Source organism: Oncorhynchus mykiss, chromosome 12, assembly GCF_057628025.1.
Source record: "Oncorhynchus mykiss isolate SJ-2025 chromosome 12, ASM5762802v1, whole genome shotgun sequence".
Taxonomy (NCBI): domain Eukaryota; kingdom Metazoa; phylum Chordata; class Actinopteri; order Salmoniformes; family Salmonidae; genus Oncorhynchus; species Oncorhynchus mykiss.
Window position 1 is genome coordinate 88,849,496 of NC_143033.1, and position 14,705 is coordinate 88,864,200.

Genomic DNA, 14,705 nt, shown 5'->3' on the forward strand with positions numbered 1-14,705 from the left:
AGTTCCGGGATCTGGGACTACTTTTCATATTGGAAAACATTGGAGAAGCGCAGTGATACCAAAGAGAAACGCACCGCAGACAGGTGCATGACGCAAAACAGAAACCCCAGTAGTAGCAGATTTGGCTATTTTTACAACTAAGAAACGCCATCGGAAAACATTGGACAGCCTTTGTAATTGTACAGAATGACAATAAGGTAAGATGCTAGCTATTGTAATGTAGTCACTGAACTTGTTGAGGCCAGAGCCATATTTAACATATGGTTAGCTACCTAGCTAGCTATTAGTTCGCCAGTTAGGTAACATTAGCGTTGTTATCAAGCAAGCTAGAACTGTAACTTACTAGCCAGGCTTCATGCATGTTCATTGAATCTATCTATCATGATTGGCAATGTAGCTAGCTAGCATGTTCTGAACAGCATATTAGTAAGCTGAAGTTTAGCTTGTTAGGTAGCCAATACAATCACGAATCAAATAATATGTTCATGTCAAGTGATGACGAACGATAAAGGTTTCCATCCATCCAAGTCGTGACATGGTTGGACTGTTGGCATCAATATAACGTTAATGTGTTGCTGCTACAATGGAATATGATCATGTTATTTATAACCGACAAATTAAAGTTAACTAACGTTAGTATGGCGAGTTCATTGATGAGGATTTGTGATCGGTGCCATGGCATGGATGATGGTGGTTACTAGGTTTTTCCACACATGCGCAGTGTACACTTGTTTGTAGACCCGCGGATATTAGATTTTTTAAATTGTTTTTAGGAACTCAGTTGGTCTTAACTTACTGAGTTAGCATAGTAGAAACACAAGGTGCAATTTCGAAATGTGGTTGTGCATCAGTAGTTTTCTCTTATGGCTGTCACAGATGGTCACTCAATTAGCCCATGTCAGCAAAACATTTTTAGATTGGTTAATTTGTCTACCCAGCTGTCTAAACGTGTTGTAATCATGGTCAAATGAGCGACCAGGGGCCCTTATTCAGATATCACTCAGATATCATATTAACTTCAAACATTTCTCTACATCCTATGGCAACGTTTAGAATTGCAGGAAATTAGCTGAAAAACTGCTAGTGCTTAGTGGTGGGGAGTCGACTCCAAAATAATAGTCAGATAGTCGAGGGGCAGATAGATTCCTTGACTATCTGCCCCATTCTCTGACATCTGCTCCTCTTGGAATCAACTCCAAATATTCATTATTTTTGCGACGGTGGAAACTATTTTCCATAGTCTACTTCGAGAACACAAACTCTTGCATCTTTCACAGCAAAGAAAGAGCCAACTCCAAGGGAGAGAGTGATGGGTGGGAGCACAGCCAGGCATAGGTAGGTGTGTCGGCCACTAGGCTGACAGCCAGAACCATGTGCATAGGTTATATTTTGGTCATCTGTATCCAGCAATGTCTTGTCTATTAATGCCTCGTAAATTCATCAAATGTATATAAAAGTATAGGGTGAGTATTGTTAAGCAGGACACCTGGCAAAGTGGGAGATGTAAGCTTTGTAATGGATATCCTATACATTTGTACAATAACAATCAATGCCTGTGTGTTATTGTGAAAATATGAGACTGATTAAAAAATTGGTTCAATGGGCATCATTGTGGGCGTGGCATCCCGTGTAATGACATGTCTCTAGAGGCATAATGGTAAGTCAAATGACATAGGGGTTCTGAGGTAATTGATGTTAAGGTTCTATTGTTTTGTTTTTTCACTAGGAAAGGATATTCATTACATATTTTGTAATGGGATGTAAATCTAAATGACTGCACAGCCTTGATGGGCCCCTTGGTGGACCCTACCTTTTTAGAATAGTGACATTTTGACAGTATCCCTATCACCTACTGTCAAACTGGGACACTCCTCTATGCCATGGTAATGCAGACAAAATATTTTGTTGATTATGAAATGCATGTTTTCTTAACACAAATCGGTTTTCTAAATGGGACCAAATGTTTAATTTAATTTTCCTTAAGTCTGCTAACTTGCTAGCCTTATCAGGGTAGATTGCGCCATGTCATTCCATGGGGTCCATCAAGGCTGCACACAGCAGATATATCACAGAAATATTCTTGCTCCTACACGTCACCTAGTCCTTTTATAGGCTAAGTTGATGAGCAAAGGGGCAGCATCATGCTCATGTCAGTCCTCTAGAATGCAAATGCAGTCTTCCTAGTAGGACTCAGCAATAATGTGGTGTGTGCGCATCCGTTTCAGCGTATTTTGGAGTCGAGCAAGAGGCGACTCCAACCACATTAGTCGCGCACCACTACTGGTGCTTAAGGATTTAACTGAAGTGTCGGTTGTTTTTCTGTTTTTAAACAACTAGCTAATTATTTGAAAATCCTTTTTTTTTTTTCTTCTGTCAATGTACTGCAGTTTCTGTAGAGAAATCGGATCATGTCTGAAATGTACAATGTTTTAGTTTCCAACTGGCCAATGTTCTACATAGTTTAGTGCAGAAAACATGATAATGAACTACATTGACCTATAATCCATTGCTCGGCTGCTTGTCCGTTCTGTTTCTTTTATGCCTGCTACTAAGCTACAGATGAATGCAAGAGGGGATACACAGAGAGCAGTTGCTTTGAGGTATTGGTATTCAGCAGTCATAAGTCTGCCTTATTTACTCTGAACTACTAAAATAGTGATTTTTGTCAGACAGCGTAGGCAGCAGCTCTATAGAGATAATGACTTGGAATGAAATGATAGTAATCAAATAAAACAAATGTAATGTACACAACTGAAATATTAAAGTCATGTGAATAACTGATGGTTAATAAGTGATAAGCAGTCACTACCATCGTGGGAATTGTATTAATAGGTTTTTTCTGTTACTGCATTCAACCCGCATAATGCGTTTAATTTAACAAAAATCTGCCCCGTGGCAAAATGAGTAGAATTGCATGAAATTTGTAATATAACCATACATACATACATACATACATACATACTGAAATGAATGGTACCATCTTACTGGCTCCACCACACACTCTGCCTTTAACACCTGTTGGTTAAAGACCACAGTGTGACGGATGCTGTTGGATACTGTGTTCGTTTGGATCAGAGGCAGAGCCTGTTTCCTCAGTAGGGAGTGAGTGATGTGATGACATTTAAGTTCCCTCTAAGCTCCTTGGAAGGCTGTGGATTTATGGAGCTTTCCCCAGAATAGTATTTGGGATTTCAGAGAAAGTGGCATTTCTCGTTACCGTGTCTCACATGTCTGTGTGTTGGAATAGGTGTGGGAACCTGTGATGGGGCGTTCATGCCACTGTTTGTGTGCGGTGCGACGCAAGCATGCCAAAGAGAATGGGGCCTGCTGATCATAATTTAGCTGTTGAGCAGAGTGGTGTTCGTGGCAGCTAGTCTCTTGCATTGTGTGTGTGTCCAATGATATAGCCTGCTGTGACTCACCATTTGCTGACGTGACTGTCTGGCTCTGGGGGGACCTGCTGGAGGGAGAGCCAGGGAGTAAGGAGATGGATTAAGGATTTTGAGCAGAGAACAGGTCACTTTAACCAGAGTCTACCGCAGCAGAGAAGGAGAGGGCCCATCGCAGCACTTCCTTTAAGAGCATTGGGCCAGTAACTGAAAGGCAGCTGGTTCGAATCCCAGAGCCGACTAGGTGAAAAAATCTGTCTGTACCCTTGAGCAAGGCACTTAACCCTAATTGCTCCTGTAAGTTGCTCTGGATAAGAGCATCTGCTAAATTACTCAAATGTCAAATTTAGCTGCCATTTAATAATAATACATTTAAACAAATATGTTGTATAGCACCTTTCAATACAAGCAACAGTGCTTCACATCATAAAACAACACAATAAATAAGTACTAACAAAGACAGGAGGAAGGACAAAGAAACTAGATGGATAATTAAAATCATGCATTAAACACATTGTTATAAAAATGTCTTCAGCGGGGATTTAAAAAGGCACTGAATCTGCAAGCCAGATCTCCTGCTCTGGTGACTCAGAGGGCTCACACACAGGGCACTCCCAGCCCACACAGCAGGATCTTCATTGTGTAAAGTGTAGGTAAACACAGGATAGCCTCGCCTTAAAATCTGTCCATCCATCTCTCTTTATTTTGCTTTCTTCCAGAATTGTCTTTAAGAATGTAGAAAAGGGATACATTTGCGCTATAAATGTGTAATACCAATCCAACAAATGACTGTGTAGCCTACATGTTGCCCTGTACCCCCGAAGCAGGAAAAACACATGGACTAGTCTAGGACTGCTCTGGCCATCCTCCAAACCACCAATTGATTTCTCAAGTCCCAAATATCCTCCTCATATGCTGATACTCCATGTCTGGATGAATGACTGCTTTGTTGCCATGGTGGTTGGCCTGATATGCTTGGCTGGCTGGCTATAGCTATTATGCTAATGTAGTCTGTTTATGAGGAGGTGATAGTGGGGCTGTTTACTGTGAATGAATGGTCTTTAGGAAGTTGTAACAGAAGAGCGAGCCTCCTGCTGTTTAATCATTTCAAGGTGGTCGTGTTGTTGCCGCAACGTTTGTTTTCCGACAGTGTCTGTTTCCATGAAGCTGTCGTTGGTTACCATGGTATAGTTGCCGGGAGTGATTGTCACAGTTCAGCAAGATAAACAGGTTTGTAAAAGGTCTCCTGGTGTTGTAAAATGCATCTGGAAAACTTAAAGTTGTGTGTGCGAGCGTGTGTGCTTTTTAAAATTTCTGTGTGACCTGTCCCCACATCACTTCCGGTCAACAAGTCTGGCTGTCGCTGATTACAACTTCAATAGGCTAAGTACTGTTTGTTAACATGAACACTGTGTTACTAGGGCCCAGGGGCGCTGTAATGTGTTTTTGTCATAGTGATTAGAGAACATGACTTGTTGGCTCAAAGGAATGGCAAACAAACATCTTCTAGGCTACACAGCTCATAAGACTTGAGTGAGCTTTCCTCCCAATCCAAGATTAAGAGACGACGCTGTCTCCGGGGGAAACTGTCTCCATGGGTAACCAACTAGGTGTTCTTTTGGCCTGTGATGAGGTAACTGTGTTTGTCTGTAAGCTCTATCTTTACTCGCTGTGATATGAGTCTGGGTATGAACTGATAGGGACACTACTGTGTGTGAGTTGTGTGTTATCGAGTGGGGATTTTCTACTGACTGCATTGGCTGCAGAAGGGTTTCTCTTTCACTCACACACACGATTTTAGGCTTCATTATTTATTCACCAGATAGTCTAACGCCTGTTGATTTGTCCTTGCAAACGCACATACAAACATACACACAAGCATGGGTAATTCTCACAAAACTGACATTTGACCCAAAGAATGATCGTGTTATTTTTCATGACATTTCCTCTTGGATCACTGAGATATTTATATTATTATTAGGATACATTTTTTGATCAGATATGCATTTTTCCACAACTACCAATGCAAAAACTTTCCTTATTGCAACCGTTTTCAAAGTCCCAAAAAGTCGTACCCAAATCTATTTCTAATACTTTGTAACATTGCTCCCCTAATGACAAGGCCTGAGTTAATCACACTGAAATTAAAAATATTCCAAATGGAACTTTTTTCTCATTTCTCATTAAAGTAACAAAACTTTTAAAAGATTTGTCATCACTTATGAATACAGTTACCAATTTGGAGGACCGAAAAAAGCCAATACCGATTTAATCGGTCGATTTTTAATTAATTAATTTGTAATAATGACAATTACAACAATACTGAATTAACACTTATTTGAACTTGATATAACACATCAATAAAATCAATTTAGCCTCAAATAAATAATGAAACATGTTCAATTTGGTTTAAATAATGCAAAAAACAAAGTGCTGGAGAAGAAAGTAAAAGTGCAATGTAAGAAAGCTAACGTTTCAGTTCCTTGCTCAGAACATATGAAAGCTGGTGGTTCCTTTTAACATGAGTCTTCAATATTCCCAGGTAAGAAGTTTTAGGTTGTAGTTATTATAGGACTATTTCTCTCTATACCATTTGTATTTCATTAACCTTTGACTATTGGATGTTCTTATAGGCACTTTAGTATTGCCAGTGTAACAGTATAGCCTCCGTCCCTCTCCTCGCTCCTCCCTGGGCTCGAACCAGGAACACAACGACAACAGCCACCCTCGAAGCAGCTTTACCCATGCAGAACAAGGGGAACAACCACTCCAAGTCTCAGAGCGAGTGACGTTTGAAACGCTATTAGCGCGCACCCCGCTTACTAGCTAGGCATTTCACATTGGTTACATAAGCCTAATCTCGGGAGTTGATAGGCTTGAAGTCATAAACAGCGCAATGCTTGACGCACAACGAAGAGCTGCTGGCAAAACGCATGAAAGTGCTGTTTGAATGAATGCTTACGAGCCTGCTGGTGCCTACCATTCCTCAGTCAGACTGCTCTATCAAATCATAGACTTAGTTAAAGCATAATAACACACAGAAATACGAGCCTTAGGTCATTAATATGGTCAAATCCGGAAACTATCATCTCGAAAACAAAACGTTTATTCTTTCAGTGAAATATGGAACCGTTCCATATTTTATCTAAGGGGTGGCATCCATTAGTCTAAATATCCCTGTTACATTGTACAACCTTCAATGTTATGTCATAATTACGTAACATTCTGGCAAATTAGGCGGCCCAATCTGTTGCATATACACTGACTGCATGCAATGAACGCAAGAGAAGTGACACAATTTCACCTGGTTAATATTGCCTGCTAACCTGGTTTTATTTTAGCTAAATATTCAGGTTTAAAAATATATACTTCTGTGTATTGATTTTAAGAAAGACATTGATGTTCATGGTTAGGTACACATTGGAGCAACGATATGCACCGCATCGATTATATGCAACGCTGGATAATATCTAGTAATATCATCAACCATGTGTAGTTAACTAGTGATTATGATTGTTTTTTATAAGATAAGTTTAATGCTAGCTAGCAACTTACCTTGGCTTACTTCATTCGCGTAACAGGCAATCTCCTCGTGGAGTGCAATGAGAGGCAGGTGGTTAGAGCGTTGGACTAGTTAACTGTAAGGTTGCAAGATTGAATCCCCCGAGCTGACAAGGTGAAAATCTGTCGTTCTGCCCCTGAACGAGGCAATTAACCCACCGTTCCTAGGCCGTCATTGAAAATAAGAATGTGTTCTTAACTGACTTGCCTAGTTAAATAAAGATTTAAAATAAAGGTGTAAAAAAAAAAAAGATTGTTTATGAAAACTTGAAATCGGCCCTAATTAAATCGGCCATTCCGATTAATCGGTCGACCTCTAATTTGTAATGACAATACTGAATGAACACTATATTTGAACTTAATACATAAATAAAATCAATTTAGTCTCAAATAAAGAATGAAACATGTTCAATTTGGTTTAAATAATGCAAAAACAAAGTGTTGGAGAAGAAAGTAAAAGTGCAATATGTTTAACTTGTTAAGGCTGGGGGCAGTATTGAGTAGCTTGGATGAATAAAGTGCCCAGAGTAAACTGTCTGCTACTCAGGCTTGATTACCAACAACGACGAGACGGCCTACAGGGAGGAGGTGCGTGCCCTCGGAGTGTGGTGTCCGGAAAGTTCAATAACCTCTCACTCAATGTCAACAAAACAAAGGACAGTAATGGAGAAGGTGTAAAGTTAGTTTTTTATTTTATTTTCACACAAACTCACACAAACTGAAATAGTCCACCCACACAGACAGCGTGGTGAAGGCGCAACAGTCCTGTCGGACTGTATCACCACCTGGTACGGCAACTGCACAACCCTCAACCGCAAGGCTCTCCGGGGGGTGGTGCGGTCTGCACAAAGAATCACCGGGGGCAAACTACCTTCCCTCCAGGACACCTACAGCACCCGATATCACAGGAAGGCCAAAAAGATCATCAAGGACAACAACCACCCGAGCCACTGCCTGTTCACCCTGCTATCATCCAGAAGGCGAGGTCAGTGCAGGTGCATCAAAGCTGGAACCGAGAGACGGAAGCTGTTTTTCAATCTCAAGGCCATCAGACTGTTAAACAGCCATCACTAACAAAGAGAGGCTTTTGCCAACATAGACTCAATTCTTTGGCCACTTTAATAAATTGACTTAATAATGGTATCACTAGTCACTTTAAATAACAACACTTTAATAATGTTTACATATCCTACAATGCTCATCTCATATGTATATACTGTATTCTATACCATCTACTGCATCTGGCCTATGCCGCACCGCCATCACTCATCCATATATTTATATGTACAGATTCTTATTCATCCCTTCACATTTGTGTGTGTAAGGCAGTCATTGTGAATGTGTTAGATATTACTACATTGTCTGAACTAGAAGCACAAGCAATATCGCTACACTCGCATTAACATCTGCTAACATGTGACCGATCAAATGTGATTTGATTATATTGTTCTATATTGAGTTCTGTTGCTACATTGACTTTGACGTGGTGCGACTGCTAGCTTGAAAAACCTATTTTCAATTGGTAATAAATAGTAATTAATACACGTTGTATGCTATCATGTGCATATATCAACACATTAATCTCCTATTTATATTAAGTATGATCAACTGAGGTACTACTAAAAGTATCAGAAATGTTATTATCAGTCAAAGTTTTTTTGCAGCTTTGAAATTGGCCACTAGTTCAAACTGTCCATAATGAATAATAAAACACCTGATTGGCTTAGAATAACTGGTTGAAACATTAAATAGCAGAACATTTGTCTTTTTCTACTTTGAATCCAAAGATGGAAGTGGTCTTAATGGGTACACTTAACTGCTGCTCATTCAAATACACTGAGGTCAAATGCTGCTGCCAGCCCCCCCTTCTACTCCCTGAGGAGCTAGGCATGTCATGGGTTTACTTTCAAGACAATAACACTCTTATAGTGTGTGTGTGTTTGTGGGAGAAGCCAAGGAAGGGCAATATTTACAGTATGTAGAGCAGCAGCCATGGTCACGTTGCCATTATTATTGCATGAGAACAGTTGGTGCTTCAGAGTTGTATCCCTCTTTCTTCCTCCTTCACACACCCCCAGTTCTTTCTTTCTCCCACTCGCTCCCTCTCTTGCTCTGATCATCTGTTCTTCCTCCATCTCTCACTTCAATCTCTTTCCTCATTGTATCTCTCCATCCTGACCTCCCTCTCTTGTTCTATCACTTTTGATCCTGACTGCACGGTGCAAGAATAGGTCATGTTAGTGTCTTCTGTTTTGTTTGTTTTCTATAAGGAAGAGGTGTGTTCATGAGAGAGAGGCTGTTGCTCCAGTAGTTCTACTGCTTCACATGGAGAAGGGTTAAGCTCTTATTGTGTGCTCTGTCTAGTGTCTAAATGTGTTTGAACTGACCCCTCCTTACTAGGGGAAGGAAAGACTGATTATGAAAGGATGTACTGATGCTGGCTACCTTGCTACATGGAATTGAAGACCAAACTGAACATGCAGGAGCTCTTCTGCCACTCTTGGATTCAAAAAGGAGTTAACTAAAGGGGGACTAATCTTTGGGACATTAGTGTGAGTGAGTTATTGGGTCAGACAGGTAATTTGTCTGTTTTCTCCTTCCAGAGTCGGTGCTAGTATCTGATCTCCCTCCTTTCCCAGAGTGGTTGTCTACACCAACACACACCTTATTCATTCTGCTCTCCTCCGGCATGTCAGGTAAGGGCTCCCATCCCTCTCTTCCCCTCTTCCCTCCCTCAATCCCTCCATCCTCTTCCTTTTCTTTCCCTTATGCTTCCCCTTTCTGATAGTGCTGTTGATTATCCTTCTGCCAGTTTCTCCTCTCACCCCCCTATCATTTTCCATTCCGTCTTTCTCTCAAACTTCTCTGTCAGGGTTTGATTTTCCCCCTGTCAGTCTATTCTCATTCAGTCCTCTGTCATCCCACCTCGCCCCTTTCCCTTCATGTTTCCTCTCTTGTCCTTCTATTTTCTTTGTCCCTCACATTATTTGACTCACAATCAGTTTATCTTCTATCTCCCTCTTCTCTCATTCCTTCCCCCCTCTGTGTTCCAGGTGGTTACACTCCAGCCCCTGGGGGCCCCTTCTCAGCCCTGACCTCCAGTATGTGGCCCCAGGACATCCTGGCCAAGTACTATCAGGTACAGACTGACCTGACATCTTTGTACTGCTAGGTTAACACTGAGGAGAGGGAGCCTCTAGCTTAGTACTGTGGTTTTCTAGGCTATTTCTGGATTTATTGAATGTGAATGTTTTTACCACACCTGCCCATATTCATATTTTTTTGCCATTCATTCTTGTAACGTCTTGTTTGCACTCATTGACCTATAAAGGTACTGCTTAACCCGTAGTGTTTACTGTGATTTATCTTGTACTTTAATATAATATGTCATGGGACTTGTTGTATGGCTCTTATTGTCTCCGTTTACAGAAGGACCCAACAGAGGAGGCAGAACTGCAGTATGATGAGTTTGGCTTCAGGCTGGACAGTGATGGTAAGAAGAAAACATAGGACTCAAACCTTCATCACAGATATATCACTCATTGCATGCATCAATTTTAATGTGATTTGCTTCTTTTAAACGATATTGGTCTTTACTCACCCAGCAATATGTTAGCAGTCATTCAGTAGATTAAGAGTTGACTACCGTGGTGGGTTGTGTTATTCCATTTATAAAATGGTCAGATACATTTTTTTAGCTAGTCTTTGTTAAAAATATATTATCCAATGGATGATGCATTTCTGGTAAAAATAAAAAAAGTGTAGGTGCAAAATCCCGTTTCCACGCCCCATTTTAATTTGCTCCATGGCTCAGGTTGACAAGTGGACACAAGGCTGTTTGGCTCATCTCAGTCTTGAAAATGAATAACACTGCACCTGTTTCTGATGAATAAACAGTGGCATGCTGGTTGGTGGTAACACCCAAATAAAACCCAGCCCTGAAATGTAACGTAGGCTGAAAATGTGTGTCATATATCATAGGAAAAGACCGCATTTCGGATTTGTCATTTCCCAACTATTCCATACGTTGACTAAAACTGACTTGTTGCGTAACGATTTTATTCAACATCATGGGTAAGCTCTGGCCATCGTCTTTCAGATTTTTTCAGCCATAGCTGTACAGTTACAGTATGCAACGTGTGACCGATCAATTCAATACCTGTGATCAGTTCACAGGCATTGAATTGGGGCCTCCCGAGTGGCACAGCGGTCTAAGACACTGCATCTCAGTGCAAGAGGTGTCACTACAGATCCTGGTTTGATTCCAGGCTGTTTCACAACCGGTCGTGATTGGGAGTCCCATAGGATGGCGCACAATTGGACCAGTGTCATCCGGGTTATTTATTTTTTATTTTTATTTAACTAGGCAAGTCAGTTAAGAACAAATTCTTATTTTCAATGACGGCCTAGGAACAGTGGGTTAACTGCTCAGGGGCAGAACGACAGATTTGTACCATGTCAGCTCGGGGGTTCGAACTTGCAACCTTCCAGTTACTAGTCCAACACTAGGCTACCCTGCCGCCCCTGGTTAGGGTTTGGCTGGGGGAAAGGCAGTCATTGTAAATAACAATGTGTTCTTAACTGACTTGCCTAGTTAAATAAAGGTAAAAAAGTGACTTGCACTGCTTGCTGAAATCCTATTGACCTGTTGCTGATACTGTAGACGTAGTCCACTGTAAAGGAACTGAGACACAGCTGAACACTGGGGCTGTTGTTGGGCCCATGTCTAATGGGTTAAAACAGGGGAAACAGACCTTAGTGGTGGAGGAGGAGAAATCATTAAAACAGGGGAAGCAGACAGTGCCAAAGTAACAGGAATGCAGGAGTATAACCCTGAACAACGATAACTGAAGTTGAACACCATCTCTCTCCCCCTCCAGATGGTGTAGAGCCAGAGCCGAGGCCAGAGCCCCAGAGAGAGGACCCCCAGCAGAGGCTGCGCTGGCAGGCCCACCTGGAGTTCACCCACAACCACACCGTAGGAGACCTGACCTGGGACCTCATCTCCCCCGTCCTGCCCCACTCTGAACGCCTCCGCTCCCTGGTGCTGGGGGGCATACCACACAGCATGAGACCACAGGTAAGGGGGCCTAGAGGGGGGAAACACAGCAGTAGAGGTTTTAACAAAGGGAAAAGGCAGAATGAGACCACAGACCAGTAAGGGGGCCTAGAGGGGAGAAAACACAGCAGTAGAGGTTTTAACAAAGGGAAAAGGCAGAATGAGACCACAGACCAGTAAGGGGGCCTAGAGGGGAGAAAACACAGCAGTAGAGGTTTTAACAAAGGGAAAAGGCAGAATGAGACCACAGACCAGTAAGGGGGCCTAGAGGGGGAAAACACAGCAGTAGAGGTTTTAACAAAGGGAAAAGGCAGAATGAGACCACAGACCAGTAAGGGGAGATAAAGTGGTCAAAGGGCCAACTCCTACTACGGTGTATAACCTGATTCAGAGATGTCTGTTGTAGAGGTCGACTGATTAATCGGAATGGCCGATTTAATTAGGGCCGATTTTCCAAGTGTTCATAATCTGTAATCTGCATTTTTGGACACCGATTATAGCCGATTACATTGCACTCCACAAGGAGACTGCGTTGCAGGCTGACTACCTGTTATGCGAGTGCAGCAAGAAGCCAAGGTAAGGTGCTAGCTAGCATGAAACATATCTTATAAAAAACAATCTCTAGTTAACTACACATGGTTGTTGATATTACTAGTTTATCTAGCTTGTCCTGCGTTGCATATAATCAATGCGGTGCCTGTTAATTTATAATTGAATCACAGCCTACTTCGCCAAACAGGTGATTTAACAAGCACATTCGCGAAAATAGCACAATAGTTGCACCAATGAGTACCTAACCATAAACATCAATGCCTTTCTTAAAATCAATACACAAGTAAATATTTTTAAACCTGCATATTTAGTTAATATTGTCTGCTAACATTAATTTATTTTAACTAGGGAAATTGTGTCACTTCTCTTGCATTCTGTGCAACAGAGTCAGGGTATATGCAGCAGTTTGGGCCGCCTGGCTCATTGCGAACTGTGTGAAGACCATTTCTTCCTAACAAAGACCGTAATTAATTTGCCAGAATTGTACATAATTATGACATAACATTGAAGGTTGTGCATAAGATAAAATACGGAACGGTTCCGTATTTCACTGAAAGAATAAACGTTTTGTTTTTTCAAAATGATAGTTTACCATATTAATGACCTAAGGCTCGTATTTCTGTGTGTTTTTATATTATAATTAGGTCTATGATTGATTGATTGATTTTTATATATATATCATCTCAAAGGTATTGTGTTTTTTTGGTCCTCCAATAATCGGTATCGGCGTTGAAAAATCATAATCAGTCGACCTCTCGTCTGTTGTCTGACTGCCCCCCCCCCCCCCCCCCCCCCTCTCTCTCTGGTCGTGCTAGTTGTGGATGCGTCTGTCTGGAGCTCTGCAGAAGAAAAGGACTACAGAGATATCCTACAAAGAGATCGTTAAGAACAGCACCAACGACGAGACCACTGCTGCCAAACAGGTACTGGATGCTGAGGTACTGTACATCCAGATGACTCCAGGTGGAGGGGTGGAATGGTACTGATGATGTAAGATGTTTCTCTCCCTTGATGAAAATCTGTGATTGAGGATCAAACATTGTTAACCTGTTTTAAAAAATATAAGTGATTTACAAGGGGATTTATTAATGGTTGATTATTAATTTATATATGCTAATAAATCTGTAAACTCTTACAACACATTGGTTGAAAAACAATATTTCCCCCCTCTCTCTGTCTTCCCTCTATCTCGCCACCCCTTCTCATCCCACTCCGTCCATCTCTTCCCCCTCTCTCAGATAGAGAAGGACCTGTTGCGGACCATGCCCTCCAACGCGTGTTTCTGCAGCCTGCAGAGTGTGGGTGTTCCCAGGCTGAGGCGGGTACTGCGGGGCCTGGCATGGCTCTACCCAGACATTGGCTACTGCCAGGGCACAGGCATGGTAAGGAGGACGTTCACTGTGCTCTATTGTGTAGTTACGATCTATACACTTTCCTCTGTCTGGTAAAGACCTGGCATATTACCATCCAGGTTAATACACTTTCCTCTGGCTGGTAAAGACCTGGCATATTACCATCCAGGTTAATACACATTCCTCTGTCTGGTAAAGAGCTGGCATATTACCATCCAGGTTAATACACTTTCCTCTGTCTGGTAAAGACCTGGCATATTACTATCCAGGTCCCTTTCTGCACGTTTTAAATAGTATTTTAAATATTACTTTGATCTTGTGTTCTTGATTAACTCTTTAATCTAGGGAGTTTGTAATACCTCTACTGTAATGTGTATATGTTTGTATCTGCCCAGACTCTGTATTTTCGCTGCAACCGAATTGCCCAACGGGGACAATAAAGATCTAATCTCTTCTGTTTCTTTTCTCCACGCTCTCCCCATCCCCAGGTGGTGTCATGTCTGTTGCTGTTCCTGGAGGAGGAGGACGTGCTGTGGATGATGTGTGCCCTGATCGAGGACCTGCTGCCACCCTCCTACTTCTCCTCCACCCTGCTGGGGGTCCAGACAGACCAGAGGGTCCTCAGACAGCTCATAGTCCAGTATCTACCAAGCCTGGACAGGCTTCTGCAGGAGCACGACATCGGTGAGAGAGATGGGGGGTTCTTTACACTTTAACACTCGTCTTATCCTACTTTGCTGGATCCTACTTTATGGAGGAAAATGAACTGTGGTTGTCTCACATAGCTAACTT

General features: G+C 41.8%; 1 protein-coding gene across 8 annotated transcripts in view; it reads left to right on the forward strand.

The window, feature by feature from the left end:
* The window catches only part of sgsm3 (small G protein signaling modulator 3), a 25,066-nt gene continuing 10,361 nt past the window's right edge, over positions 1-14,705 (forward strand). The window contains exons 1-8 of one of the 8 annotated variants that reach the window (XM_090193951.1): positions 1-197; positions 9,554-9,646; positions 10,004-10,089; positions 10,380-10,443; positions 11,831-12,030; positions 13,377-13,484; positions 13,800-13,943; positions 14,402-14,597. In XM_090193951.1, the coding sequence (XP_090050077.1) occupies positions 9,640-9,646; positions 10,004-10,089; positions 10,380-10,443; positions 11,831-12,030; positions 13,377-13,484; positions 13,800-13,943; positions 14,402-14,597 (805 nt within the window). In that variant the 5' untranslated portion in view covers positions 1-197; positions 9,554-9,639. Of the gene's footprint in view, positions 198-8,921; positions 9,187-9,553; positions 9,647-10,003; positions 10,090-10,379; positions 10,444-11,830; positions 12,031-13,376; positions 13,500-13,799; positions 13,944-14,401; positions 14,598-14,705 lie in introns of those variants that run through there. The other 7 variants (XM_090193949.1, XM_090193945.1, XM_090193947.1 and 4 more) reach the window with 7 other exon arrangements.